General features: G+C 35.4%; 1 protein-coding gene across 2 annotated transcripts in view; it reads right to left on the reverse strand.

Annotated features, from left to right (window-relative positions):
* Positions 1-319: 319 nt before the first annotated feature.
* Positions 320-15,350, reverse strand: part of LOC122009886 (SCY1-like protein 2) — a 34,438-nt gene continuing 19,407 nt past the window's right edge. For both annotated transcript variants that reach the window (XM_042566197.1, XM_042566196.1), the window contains 7 exons: positions 14,238-14,324; positions 12,197-12,310; positions 11,059-11,187; positions 2,438-2,500; positions 1,927-2,088; positions 1,529-1,647; positions 320-1,457 (listed from right to left, as the gene is read on the reverse strand). In XM_042566197.1, the coding sequence (XP_042422131.1) occupies positions 521-1,457; positions 1,529-1,647; positions 1,927-2,088; positions 2,438-2,500; positions 11,059-11,187; positions 12,197-12,310; positions 14,238-14,324 (1,611 nt within the window). In that variant the 3' untranslated portion in view covers positions 320-520. The remainder of the gene's footprint in view (positions 1,458-1,528; positions 1,648-1,926; positions 2,089-2,437; positions 2,501-11,058; positions 11,188-12,196; positions 12,311-14,237; positions 14,325-15,350) is intronic.

The following is a 15,350-nucleotide window of genomic DNA, read 5'->3' on the forward strand; positions in this document are numbered from 1 at the left end:
AGACTATACAAATTTTTAACTCATCCAAAAAAAAATTGAAACTTGTATCAAATCATATACCAGTCTTGGGTCTTCTATGAGTACATTGATAGTCTCACATATGACTTGCATAGTGAAATTTTGCGCACACTTTTAGATGCATCTTTAACTAGTCATATATTAGAAACCAAAAAATCCATAACTATTTGAACAAAAAAAAAATCTCACCATGACTAAGTCAATTCTTTGACCTATCAATTGACAGATGCACTCCATTATGGACTCATTTCCTTGTGTCAAACAAACGCTGAAAGTGACAGGAGAAAAAAATCACTGCTGATACAAGACAAGAGTGACTGGATAAATTTTCGATAACACATGTATGGACACTTTGAATGAGGTGTATCAATTTGCCACAGTGCAACTAGAACAATAGAAACTCCACAGATGCTTGCATTTTCTGAGAGATGATTTTCTGGTGGAGCTGATAAGGGCCAACTTTTTCAAAACATGAAAAGAATAACAAGAAGAAAATTTCCGACTAAAGCAAATCTAACAGGGGAGGCTGTTCCGATGGTCCCTGAAGAGGTCTAGACTGTGATGCTTTTGATTGTCTGCCACTCCCTTGGTTTCTGCCACGTCCTCTTCCAATGGCAGTTGCTGGTGGTGGAGCAATTCTAGGAGTAGGCTGTCCATTGTTAACCGAGGCAAATATCGATCCTATGTCTGAAGTTTTAGTGGCACTACTGTTAGGGTTGAAGTAACTCACACCTGATGCAGAGCCTTGACCTCCAGCAAGTGACGCAGATGGACGGTTCAGCTGACCAACACTTTGACTTTTCATTGGCAAACCACCTTGATTGTTTAGGTTCGAGATCAAACTCCCATTTTGTTTCTGTAACTGCACAATAGAACTGTTGGTGGAAAATCCTGCACTGCTCATCATGCCTACTCCTGAAATTCCATAACTCTGATATGGTGCATTTACAGTCCCTAAGCTGCTTGCTGAATTACTTGATGTTGGTGGCCAATCGGCAAAGGGATCCAAATCATTAAAAGAATTGTTAGAAGTCCCCATGGGATTCTGGTTTTCATTAACACCCAATTTTGTACCAAACCCAGAATATGAGTTGGAAGGAGGCCATTCTATGTCGACAGGAGTGCATGTTGGAGAAGTATGCTGGCTAGATGATGCAGTCAAAGACTGCAAAGGAATATCAGGGATAGGCGCCTGCTGCACAATTAGTACTGACTGTTCAGGTTGATGGCTAGCCTTCCCAGGAAGTGATGTATTGCCGATCTTCTTTACTGCTGGACCCCAGTCTTCATCCCATGACGGCCTACTCTTGGTTGATAAGTTTTGTTCAGTTAGTTTTGACAATGGTTCAGTCTTCATATCATTAGCTGACATGGCAGAGAGTTTAACTTCCGGAGATCCAGAATCAGACACTGTGACACCCCGTTTCTCTTCTATCTTCCTGAAAGAGGATAACTTGTAAATTACTTTTATACTTGTATATGAAGGGAAAAAATATCTACCATTGTGCACCTTAGGATATCCTTGATGAAGAGCATGTACTTGGCAAATTGCTGAACATTCAGTTGCTGAGCAATAAGCAAGGGGAAAATCAGGGGGAGCACATGTTCAGCAGCAAATTCTAGGCCGTACTACATAGTGGGGGAAAAAAAAAGTCAAACCCGGAATTGTTACCTTGGGAAATAACAAAGTAAAGAAGATACACACACACACACAAAAAAGGTAAACCTAGTGTTCAACACAAATAAATAAGTGAATTTTATGAAAAAAAATATATTTTTCTTTGAAAACATTTTTTCTGAAATATCTATGTGAAACGAGAACATTAAACACAAAATGGAAACAATTCAAAGTGAACTGAAAAAATAAACTGAAAAAGTATCTAAGACAACAAGTTCAGCTCAATGTACTTGTTTATAAATAGAATTTGCTACTCCAAGTGTGCACATAAGTGTTGGTGCTGAGTGGTCCACAGCAGTACATCGTTGCAGTGTTTGCAAGATATCCAAAATTGCAGGTTTGTCAAGTGTTGAAACCAAATCTCCTAAGCAACGCAAAGCATTTACTCTCACCTGTAATTATAAAAAGGAAGACAACATGAATTCTGTAAAAAGATAATCTGAGAATAAGTTTTATCATTCCTATGGTTTTGAATATAGCAAGGCAAGACACAACAGAATCACATACAAAGACTTTACTGTCATATACTCGTGAGTCGTGTCAGTTCAAGAAATTTTGAAATTCAGGGAGTTATATCGAACCTTCAGTTATGCATGGTAGAATAAATTAGTGTCAGAACCAACACAAAAATCCGATATTGCATGTAGCTGATGATCATGCTAAACTTGACCAAAGAAGGCTATGACTGCTATGACATATACCCCAATGAAAGAAACAGTTGGATTTAAATTTTCTACTTACAGCAGCAACTGTAGTTTTCAGAGCCATACTGTGAACACGAGGAACCATAGCTTGCTTCACTAACTGTGAAAGAAAACACAATCAATTAGCTACATAGTAACAAAGTGGGACGTGCTGAATAATCAACAAAGTATAGACAACAAGAAGAATAGCAAGCAGCTCATCATGCAAAAGATCTATAAATTTTTCAACTAAAATAAATTAAGATAGAAGCATAACTGTGCAACATGTACACCCCCACTACAATACACTCAAAATATTGTGATAGTCATCATCATTGATTCAATTTAAATTAGTGTATATTATAAACTTTGCAACAAGTAGAAATGATGGAAGCTGATCAAATTAGCAGAGTTCGGCTAACAAATGTTGTTCTATTAGCTCTCTATCAGCTCTAACAAAGAGATGGTAGAGTGTTTGCCTAAGTTTGCCGTGACAGTAAATGTAGGTGGGAAAGGATATTAAGATGTGGACATTAAAAGGGATGCAAAAACAATTATATAATGATGACTAACACTTAAGAAGAGAGAAAGAAGAAGATAAAGATTAGGTCTTGTTTTGGGGCATGAAGTATGGGGAAAGACCAGCACCCAATAATTCATAATAAACTTTATATAGTGCTTGTGTACAAGAGTTTATTGGTTAAAAAAAAGGCTTGCCTTCAAAACTAGGATGCCACTACAAGTAGGGAGATATTTATATTTGTTTATGAAAACTGAAAACACATCATTATTCGTTGCCTTATTTTTCTAATTTCTCGATGGTTTTTATGATAATTTGTTCTTGTCTTGGGTAACATCAATCAGCTTCAGTGTAACAAACAATATTTGTCATACGATAGTATCAAAAAGATGTACAAATGTTTTCCATTTTTTTATACAATTTTCAATTTCTTTTTCAAGAAAACAAAAAATGGAAACAATTTTACAAATACTGAGATTAACCTGTAGCCTCACACTGTAGTTCAATATCACTTAAAATTATAGCATGGGTAGCAAATAAAAAAGCTTAGCCATTGACTAGAACACTATTTATCTTCTAGAAAAATAATATAGTTATTCTCTACCAACTTTTTTCCTTCTGTCTTTTATACTACTGTATGAAAAGATAAAATCATAGGTGATGCACATCAATTGCCCAGCATATGGAATTTTAATTTTCAAATTTTATTCTCTAGTGTTTTCCCACCCTGTGCTTTATTGTTTGTTATATTTGGTGTAAGTCTTAGATGCTCGTTTTTCTTAGATTTGTCAGTTAATAATTCTACCCATATAATTTAGTCCCACATGGGTGTATGTTTGAGTGATAAATGTGATTATAGTCTCTCTGTTAAGTATCAAAGTGTATACTCCTGGGCTATGGTTTTCTACTAAATTCTTAGTAGGAGGCCACAGCATTTGTAACACCATCCTTGGCTCATCCTCAATGCGAGTGACCCATGCAAATAGCCTCTCATTGTTGAGCCCCCTCTCTTCTCGTGAGGATTGAATGTAGAGAACCCAACCCATTAAGAATCCTATCCCCAACTTAATAAAGTGAGGTGGTACTTGTAAAAATAAGGACATGATTTTCTTTTGTCAACCTAGTGTAGCTCATGGTTTTTATGAAGAGAAAATGAGGATCAGAACATATTTGGCCATGCATAGCCATGGTTTTTATGGATAGGATTGGATGGTGCTAAAAGAAAGCCCTTTGTATTTGATTATGTATGCCCATGGATTTTCATGGACAAGGTGGTAAGGATAAGATCGATCTAGAATAAGCATGAGTTTTGATTTCTACAAAAGGGAGAGAAGCGAGCATTGTGGAAACTTGGAGAAGAACTTAATCTTGAAGAGGGGAGAGGAGAGATTAGGTTTTGCTCAAATCTTGAGAAAGAGTTTGTTACTATAGAAGGGAGTAGTGAAGAGAAAAAATAGAAAGAAAAGAAAAGACAGAAAGAGAAAGAGGAAAGGAGGAAGAAAAAGGGAAGGAGTAGAAAATTCTTAGATGGAATTTATTCTAACTACTATATATAGCATCAGATGCCTTTGCCTGATAAATCTGCCTTCAACTGTGAACTTTATCATGGTACATGGCTTAGCTAAAGGAAGGTAATATATATAGATCATCCATATATAGATAGGGTTTAATGCTAACAAAGGACATGTTGCCTTAATGTCAGCTTATTATGTAATTCCTTATTTATGTATCAATTGCATATTTGCATTTTACTCTGTGATATTGTAGTTATCTTGTAGTGATAAAAACATGGTATTTGACCATGCATGCCCCAGATAAGTTTAGATGGTGCTAAAAGAAGATAAGGCATTTGTATTTGACTACATATGCCTATGGATCTTCATGGATAAGGTCGTAGGAGAACTGGATCTTCATGGATAAAGTGGTAAGAATAAGATCTTCTAGAATAAGCGTGGTTGGATTTCTATTAAAGGAAGAGATGTGGGGTTGTAGAAACTTGGAGAACTCGATCTTGAAGAAGACATCAGGGTTTGAAAATTTTGAGAAACAGTTTGTTACTAGAAAAAAGAATCATGAAAAGAGGAAATAAGAAGAAAATTAAAAAATAAATAAAGAGAAAGAGGAAAGGAGAAAGAAAACGGATAGGAGTAGAAGGAGAAAAGAAATTAGGATTATTGGATTTTTGGAGGAATTAGGAAGAGATGGTGCTTCTCTTGTAATGAAAGAAAGGAAAATCCTGTTGAAGAGAATAGTTGTTATCCATGACTGAAATAGACAAGTAGGGCTCAAAATAGAAACATTTTGGGAGTTCTTGTACAAGGTAAGAGCTATTGTAGCGAAATGTTTAAAATGATATATATATATATATATATAGTCTATGGTATGGCCCACTAATGGGGATTATATATTAAGCATGTCGACATGGTTTTGTTATGTTATATAAAATTAGTTTTGCTCCTAAACAATGAGTCACCAGGGGTAAATGTGAAATTATAGACTCATACAACTGGATTAATTGTGATTTTAATTTTAAACTTGATGTTGGATCATTGGAAAAGCTACAGGGGAATAGTTGATCATTTGTTTGCTTGGCTGATGCCTACAATTGTTTTAGCATGTAACAAAATATTAAGCATAAACACAAAACACAACAATGCAAACACTTATCATTTACATAATTTGGAACCTTCGGTTCCTATTCCACGACCTATAACTCATCGATGAGTCACTCCAACAATCCCTCTATACTTTTTCCTTCTAGAATACCTTCTAGTGATAGAGAAACCTCATAGCATAGAATATGAGCTTACAATCATAGGCAATAAGAAGATATAATGTTAAAAACAATTTACAACATAAGAAACATTAACAAGATGAAACTCTTCTTAGCTTGTTTTACTTGTTGCTTGCTTGCTTTCATTCACATTTGATTGCTTAAGAAATGCAGTGTTCACTACCAAAATCCTCATTTGAAAGGCTTCTTGTTGCCAACAACTGATGTGTGTGATTCATGCACAAGTTATTGGTATTGTTTAGAATACATTTATTGCAATGCATGAGCATATTTTGCATAGTTTCTTAGCTTTTACACTATCTATCCTTTTAGTTTGGAAAACTACTCTTGGCGTGTTTTATTGACAAGACATGAAATTGGAGCTCAATTTAAGATGAAAAGCATTGAAAGCATGTGTTCGACACGACCATGCATCACCATCAAAGTAGAATGAGCATTAGAGCGTCAACCAGAACTTCCAATACAAAACACGGTCTGGTCGTGTCCCCTGTGCATTACCATTGGAGCAGAATGAGCATCAGAGCATCAACCAAAACTTCCGGTACAAAACACGGTCTGGTCGTGTGGCCGTGTTCTTCCTAATGCCGGCCAAGGAGACATCTAGCATGCCACACGGCATAGTCGTGCTTCCCAACACGGCTTGAACATGCTTCCCAACACGGTCATTGCACAGTGGCAACACCCCTGTTTTCTAGGAAAGTTGTGCAAGATTTGGAAGACATTTGAGGCTATAAAAGGATTAGGGGCACTATTTGAGGATCAAGGATTAGAGAACCCTAGGAGAGAGTCGTCTTCCAAGGAGCCGCAAGGATTCCGTCCACCAAGGAGCCAAGGAGATCTTTCGAAGACGACATCGACATCTACGACTGAGCTCTCTTACTCTTCTCTCTTTCATATGAGTTGTAGAATGCTTAATTCTATGCCTGTGGCTTGTATCTCCATTTTCATGGAGTAGTTTCCGTAATTCTAGAATTAGGGGGTAACTCGATGTGTTTTATTAATCTCCTCTTTTATCGCGTGATGTGTTTAATACATGATTCGATTTTAGTATACTTACATGTTAATGGTGTTAGCGTGCGTTAACATATCATATGGAAACAGGGAAAGACTGAGAGGTCAACCTAATTCTCCAACCTATAAATTCGGAACTTGAGAGTTTGTTTATGAAAGTAGTCCAAAACCTCTCGAGGGTACCATTGGTTTTCACAGAACATAAAGGATTTACCCTGATTCGGCCTCACGAAGTAAGGTATAGCGGTATGGAGGATCATGAGGCATCGTGATAGCAACCTCCTTGAGAAAGCGATTGCCTTAGTAGTATTACCACGAAAGTAGGGATCACGTTTGGTAGATACACTACTATTGTCCGAGAGGAAATAGCGGTTACCTTAGGATAAACCACCTTAAAACATATCGAACACTGAGGTAAAAGAGGGGATTACAATTAGAGTGTCAATGATCATCGTGGTAAAACCGAAGTCCTAGAATTGTTTTTAAATCCGATTTTCTCACAACTTCTCACTTAATTCGTTTGCTTTCACAATAAATTCTCTTGATTTCGATTCATGTAAATAGCCTACTTACATTTGGACTGATACTCGACTTCACGGTTCCATAGGATGATATTTTATTACTTGTGCACTTGCGGAAATCACACATCTAACTTGTTAGATCAATGACTCTCTACAAGGATTTCTACTATTCTAGCAGTAGACTATTCCTACTCATTAATCGACTATTCGTACCTCAGTCAATTGCACAGTTGATTAACCCACGGATAGAAACACTCGCTTTGTTTCACATGCAATCCAACCCAAGTCGACTTCCCTATCGAATTAACCAGAAGTCAACTGAAACACTGACTATGAAAGAACTCTAAGTTTGACTCCTCGTTCAAGTCAAGTCTACTTGAAATCCAAACTAAGGTCACTCGTAGACTCTCATCTCATTTAGACTTCCCGAGCAAGAGGTCACGCCTCCTAAACTTCCACGTCTTACCAAGAGACATCGTCATAGAGACTTCCTCATCTTCCTAGTACCGATCGACCTTGACTATTATGACTTCACCGTCTACCTAGTGTCAGTTACTTTTAACTCATTGAGACTTCCACTTACCCAACCTTGCATCCTTTTTGACCCACTAGAATTTCCACTAGCCTAGAAGCCTCTAACCTCCGGATCTTCCACTTGCCTAGCATTAACTCAACCTTAAAGTATCAGGACTTTCTTCACTTGCTAAGCATCCTACACTTTCACTTGCAAAGCATCCAATCAACCTTGCCCTACCTAGGCTAACCTTGATTTACCTAGACTTCCATCACTTGCCAACCCTAGTTGGACTTTTACCTTGCCACCAACCCAGTTGGACTTTCACCTTGCCAATTCTAGTTAGACTTTCCACTTGCTAACACCTATTGGACTTTCTACATGCCAAACACTTGTTTCTCTTTACTTTTGCCAATGCTCCACTTGCCGACAAGTGTTGGACTTTCCACTTGTCAAGTGTCCAATCAACTAGTCAACCTTAACTCGGTGTTTCTCCAAGTTAAATATCCCGACACCATTAATCTACCTGACCTATCAACCTAACTTAACCTTAATCATATTTTCCAAACATAATTGCTCTAACATCAAGCCATATTGCCCAAACATCAAGGCATAGCATATTGCCCAGACAAACCTTTGGTCTAACAAGACCAAGGTAGAGCATGATTGCACCATCACTAAGAACAATAGTTATTAATTAAATGGTATCTACGCTATAGTTTATTGATTGGATTAAATTTGTGATATTGCTTTTATACTACCAAATTAGTTTATGGAAAACTATAAGAGCATCCACATCAGATACCCTATTCGAAGATTTTTTTCCTAAAGTTTGGATAGGATAGCTAAAAAAAAACTTTTGCATCAGTTACCCTATCTATTCCCTAAATTATGCATTTATGAACAAGACTTCTTTAAATTTAGGGAATAAATTCCATTCCCTAAACATTATAGAGGAGAGAGAGGAAATAGGGAAGTTGATATATGATGTATTGAAAAGTGGATATCCAAATTTAAAAAAGTAACTTTTTTATCTTAAATTATGCATTTTAGATAAGGAAGCTGGTGTGGATGCTCTATGCACACATTTTGAAAAGTATTGTTGTCTTTCTTTACTCACTAGAAGCCAACTCGCCCGGCCCTTGAAAGATAAATTAGCAGAAAATCAAAGTCCGCACAAGCAACTATTGACTGACCTCAGTCAATCCATCCCTTGATTTCAAACTAGATCAATATCCACTCAATGGAAACTTCTCTTGGTCAGAGATGCACAGCAAGTGCGAGATATGGGGATCATGGCCAAGAATAGTGCATCCTTGCTCCACCACGACCCTTATTATGCCCGAGCTAGGCCAATCCAATAGTGATAAAAAGAGAGAAAAATATATATAGGAGATGAGAACAAAAGGAAGTAAAAGGGGGGTGGCTCTCGAAGGCATGGTTACTCTAATGATGTCCAGGTGACTCACCATAGTACAAAAGGTAATTCAAAAGAGATAGAAAATCAGGGAGGTAGGAATAATGAGAAAGAGAGAGTATTAAAGAAGAGGGACCAAGTTTTGAAAAAATAACAATAGCACTACAAAACGCATGTACACTATTTATTTTCATTCAAGTCTTCCTCTCTTCTCTGGTTTGTCTCAAGTCAACATACTGATAAATTCTTTCTTTTTCCATCATTTTGCATCCATCAGTCTTTTGATAAATTGCTACACGCCAAGATGAGACTAATTATTCTCTTGCCATTTAAAATCTCCTTCTCTCTGAATTGATGTCTCTCCTTGCATCTTCTTCCTCTGTCAAAATAAAATGATCAAAACGTCAGATCTCTCTCAACATTTCTATCTTCTTAGAGTAGATGTTGGAAGTCTAATCTCACTTATCTGTTGGTCAAAACTTCAAAAGATATGCTGGGTGTTGTTCTACTATCAACATTTTCATTTTCTCGAGTAATTGTCTATACATTACTTAGTAACTTTTTTAACATCTTCTTATCTATCAGAGTTATATCAGAATCTACTTGATCGCCCTTGAATTAATTGGTAGCAATAAAAGTAGAAATAAAATCCCTAAAACTCTTCATGCTGTTATTTTATGTTAACCAACTTCAGAATCCTATGTATCTTCAGCTAGAGAGACAGTTGGAAGAAGATTATACTTGCAGATTCAAGTTTTTACTCATTTGAAAATCAAATCAATTCATATTTATATTATTTTCAGATGTCAATTCTTTCAAAGAACAATCCATTGCATTTTGCAATCAAAGTTCATCAATTGTTTCACCAATATTGTATATTCATCTTCATCAAGCATCACAGTCACTTTTTTTCCCTTCCTGTTAAATCTTTCTATTTTACATAACAAGTTATACATAGATCAATATATGCACTAGTTTGATAAAGTCAGAGTTGAAAGAATTAATACTATATGCATATAATCAGTGTGGCATAAGATATTATAATATTAGGTACTATGTAAGACTCCTAAATATGAGTATAGTGTTCTTTATGTACTTGTAAATAATTCAGTAGTTTCCTCCTCAAGTGTTATAAATGATCTACTTATGATTCAAATCTAGAGTAAATTTTTCTGGGAACTACAGATCACTATCTCAAATTCTCAGTATTGTAAAACTAACAAATATATGTAATTCATTCAAATCAACACCATAACCTGAGTGTGTGATTACTAGCAAAATATTTGTACCAAAGAAAAAACCGTTGGTGTGACTACCATCAATGGAAATAAGAAAAAGTAAAATCAAATGTCAAAACATTTATTGCCAAAGTAGTTTATAAATTAAATTGAACCAAAAAGCAGGCTAAAGCTTTCTACAAATCGTTCAAAATTCAAACAAGCTACATTTCCCTATTGCAATGATACACCAATATACGGTGTGACTTTGTTTTTGCCAGATGCAATAGTAGCAGATCATTAACAAACTACTTGATTACAGAAGTAATTACTGCTATTAATTAAGATGTTATAAATTGAAAGGCATCATTCAATCAAACTTGAATATAGATCATGAAGTTTAGCTATACATTCAGGTTTTAGAATGCTTGTTTTCCTAAGGTTTTTGAATAATTGAAAAAAAAATTATCATCCGCATAAATTGAATTTATAATTTTAGTTGGTTATTTACCATACATTTTCAACAAATTGGAAAAGAGATTGATAGGAGATGGGAAGATCAACTGACAACGTCTCAGAAAAGATTTAACACTTACATATGCATCTCAAGTATCATAACCCTTCAAAGTCATCACTTCTATAAAAAAAAGTTATTATTCATGCATATATAAATAAGAACCTGAACCTGCATATCAAGTTGCCTTGACAAGGGAATAGTTCTCCGCAAAACCTCTTCTTGTATGCGGGGATCAGAATCATCAAAAGCTCGAACAAACAAGGGAAGTAGATGAGATACCAGATCTTCTTGGCTAGCCTGGAAAAGTGCATTCAGCATGAAGTAATGTTTGTAACTGTAAAGTGCATAAAGGCAGACTGATGCACCAACGATATAGCAGAATAGCAAAAGAACGTCCTATAAAAGCAACTACTATGCTCTGTAGATATTCTAATTAAAGAAAAGCACATAAGGACAATCTGCAAACCAACGCAAGTCAAATTTGCAGTTCAGGAGAAAAGAACACACAATATCAACAGGCTGCAAGTAAAATTCTGAAAAATATGAAGCATAATGGTTCTTTAAACTCATCAATCTCTTTAAACAAAGTGCTAAATATGTTGGGTTAGTTTAAGAAAATAGCTTGGAGAGACAAAGTAAGACGAGATAGTAACAAACTGAACAACCATGTCAATGATTAAAAAATAAATTGTTAAAACTTTTTTTAAAAATTGATCATACCCTGCAGAAAAAAATACAGCAATATCAAAAGCTTATACAAAGCTCTAACTAAAAGCTAACTTGACAATTTTGTTCTTAATGACCTTTTTTTCTTCATTTTAAATTGGCTAGACCATAGTTGATAATAGATGCTCTAATAACGCAACTGCAAAGTACAACATGAATATGGATACAAAAAAAGCCTGCATTAATCCACAACTAAACCCTGAAGAACATTACAAGAGTTTATATCATGAAGTACAACCAAAGAGTGACACTAAGCTGATTGTCTACAAGGATCTGAAAAGCTGACACATCATTCAAGGATTCTATAGATAAAGAAAGCATCAGCGACAAAGCTATCACACCAGCACAATACAAAGTTTAAAATGTTTTAGCAATCATCAATGCCATAACCAGATGTCCAACCATGTTCATAGGTCCAACTGGACATTTAAATACAGATATCATTGAGCATAAACAATCAAGGAAATTAAGATTTTCTTTATATATATATATATATATATATAAAGGTTTGTATCATAAAACACAAGTCAGAACTGTGGCCTATATCTACAGAATTAAAGAGTTACCAAAATTGATTTACTTTGTGTATAAGAAGCTCAGCATTCTTTATAAGTAAAAGAAGTGTTTCTCCTGATGCAGAACTCAAAACTGGTACAAGTGCAGGCAAAGTTGAAAGCTCAAAATCATTTTTGTCCTGCAAGAACATCAGTTTGCATGCTTTTATTAGGCTCAAATTCAGTGTATTTTAAAAGTATAATAAAGATCACTCATGAAATTCCACTAAAACACCAATAATAGAATTTTAAATTTGTGAGTCACTTGCAGGGAAACACAATAATCAGAACACTATTCACTTGCCCATGTCCCTCCATTTTGTAATGACAGCAAGTGAAGAGCAGATGACTGGATGTACATAATAAGGCATGCCATTGCAATGAGTGGATCCTACAAGTAAAATAGGCAAATCCAACATTTGAAGTTGGGTCCCACCAATGAACTCTATTTAGGGCAGTCTAACTTGGAAGTTTCAGGTGTATCTTTTATGTTTACACCTTTGTTTCTAAAGACATTCAAGTCAACTACCTTTGTTTTAATTAACTTTCAAACAACGTCTCTTGCCATTGCTTAAAGGCACATCTTTTCTAAAAGAAGCATCTTATATGCTAGATTTTTTGTTGTGCTTATCCAGAATCCTTAGTTTCGTAGGTTCAAGACATAATATGCGAAATATTTAATCAATAGCATTAAAAAAAAAGACAGAAGTTCAAACGAACCTTTGAATTACTCCTCCAGTTATAGCACCACTTGCAAGATAATTCTTTAAGACTGTAATACTAGTTAATAGTTATAATTGCAATGTACAGATAGGATGCCAAAAAAAGGAGATCAAACCAAATATTCTTCAATTACTCATTTGATTTAGAATACTAACTCTATTTTCGCTCGAATTAGTTAATCCCTTTATTTTTCTCAATAATTAATTATTTCTTTAGAAATAAAAGCCTCTAATGTGCTTAGCTAGAAGTTTTTAGTTTATTAGCACAGCAAACATGAATATGCCAAATATTTTAATCATCTGCAAGGTAGACAAAAATTTAGAGTCTTTGAACTACTCCTCAAGACAGCACAGCTTGGCACTTGCAAGATAATTCCTTTATGACCTTATGCAACATACTGATACTGATAGGATCCTACTAACAATGAGATTAATTCAAATATTCCATCAATTACTCATTCTATTTAGAATATCTTCCTTTATTTTCTCTAGAAATAGTTATCCCTTATATCTTATCTAGAACTATTTGTTTTCTTTAAAATTAGCAGCTTCTTGGATGCCCATTAACAATCATAGATCATTTTTGTATTAGGTATCTAGAATTTGGCATCTGAAGGTATATTCCCTCAAATGTGTCAAAATTCCCATTCCTCTTCCATTTAATCAATGTTCTCCCTGTATATATGACATGGGATCTTATCATGTACATACTAACATCGTGTTATTCTTACTTACAGAGACACCAGTCTTTCTGAAACTAATCATATTACATGGTATACTAGACTTCTGAACAACATGCTGGCATTTTTTATGAGCCCATACTATTACTAAGTGAGTCAATGGATAAAAATTTCTCTAGCTGACCTTGCATGAACAAAGTGTATTATCATACAGTGACATACAAATCTCAAGTTAGTGCTTGGCTTCTGTTCAATCACCCTCTTTGTAAACTCTTAGAGAAGCTCAAAAATAATTCTGAAAAGAACATCTAGGATTAGCTAATTAGTTACTCCCTAATCATTTAAAGTTCAAACAATTTTGAAGATTTATATATTCTTATATACTGATTGCTAGAGAACTTTCCACATGGTAAACAAAAAACCGTATCAAAAGGATAAAAGTTAACTTTATAATTAGAAGAGAGATTATCAAGTTGCTTGGTGAAATGTAAATTAAGACAACCAATGGAAAATGAATAGAACTTAGCCAAAATTAGTCTCCAACTAAATGGAAATGTATTCTTATTACGTAATAAATTGAACAAATACCTAACTTGTAAAGTGCTCTATAAGAAGGAAATTTTGAAAAGCAAAAGGCAAATAAGAAGAACTTTTGCAAATTTTACCTGCGACTCAGCTATTTTAAGGATCATAGGAAGAATGATTGGTTGTATTACCATATTCCGCAGCTCAGAACAAAGTGGAGGAAGAACCTACAAGAAAGAGAAATTACTTAAAATGTAAGTTATAAAATAATAGTCTATAAACATAAAGTCTCCATTAAAATTATAATCATCCTACTAGTGACGGATAACATGAGTTACACAACAATAAGAATGGTCCTTTGAGATCTCAGAATCTAGGGTTAAATTACTGAGATACCTACCTACGGGTTACTCTTCATATACTACGCTTCTACATGACTTCATTATTGGAACCAAACATGGTTTGAAATCTCATACCGTGTCAGGCGAAAAAACATATCATTCCAGTAAATCACCAAAAACTCGATACCACTCGGCACCAAGGTTCAAAAACTCAAGTTGTGTCCTAGTTTCAATCTTTGACCAGAAAAATATTGTTCCAATATCGTGTCGACGCTCCGATGTATGGTGCTGGTGACAAATTGGAGGTTGAAGAAAGAAGGAAATGAAGTAAAGAAAGAAACATTGTCTATACTAAGTGGTATCAAGTTTCGATAATTTACTGGAATGATATGTTTTGGCTTCACCCAACATGGTACAAGATTTAAAACCATGCATTCAACATAGATATGCTTCATCTCCTTCCTTTTTCAACTTCAATCCATTACTGACACCATGCATCAAAACATCGATACGATACCAAAACACTATCATTTCAGTCATAGACCGAAACCTCGTCACGGCTTGAGATTTTAAACCTTGGAACCAGAGACTAAAATATTGAGCCAAGCCAAGATCTCGGTCCCCAACCAACTCATGATAGTGCCACTAGTATCAATGTTCGAGATGTCACAAAGGAAAAGGGAACCTCGAAGTCAAAGGAAGAGGAAGGGGAGAAATATGAGTGTCGAAGGCATGCGAGAAGGGGTGTCAATGTTGAACAAAAAGGAAGGGGTGGAGGAAGAACTCGGAGGAAGAGAAAGAAGAGGTGTAGGATGAGGTACCATTTCAATTTCGGCTCAAAGGAAGAAGCTAGGTTTTGTTTCAGAGGGAGGAGGAAGTCACTAAACCACAAAGGAAGCTAACCATAGACCG

Source organism: Zingiber officinale, chromosome 8A, assembly GCF_018446385.1.
Source record: "Zingiber officinale cultivar Zhangliang chromosome 8A, Zo_v1.1, whole genome shotgun sequence".
Lineage (NCBI taxonomy): Eukaryota > Viridiplantae > Streptophyta > Magnoliopsida > Zingiberales > Zingiberaceae > Zingiber > Zingiber officinale.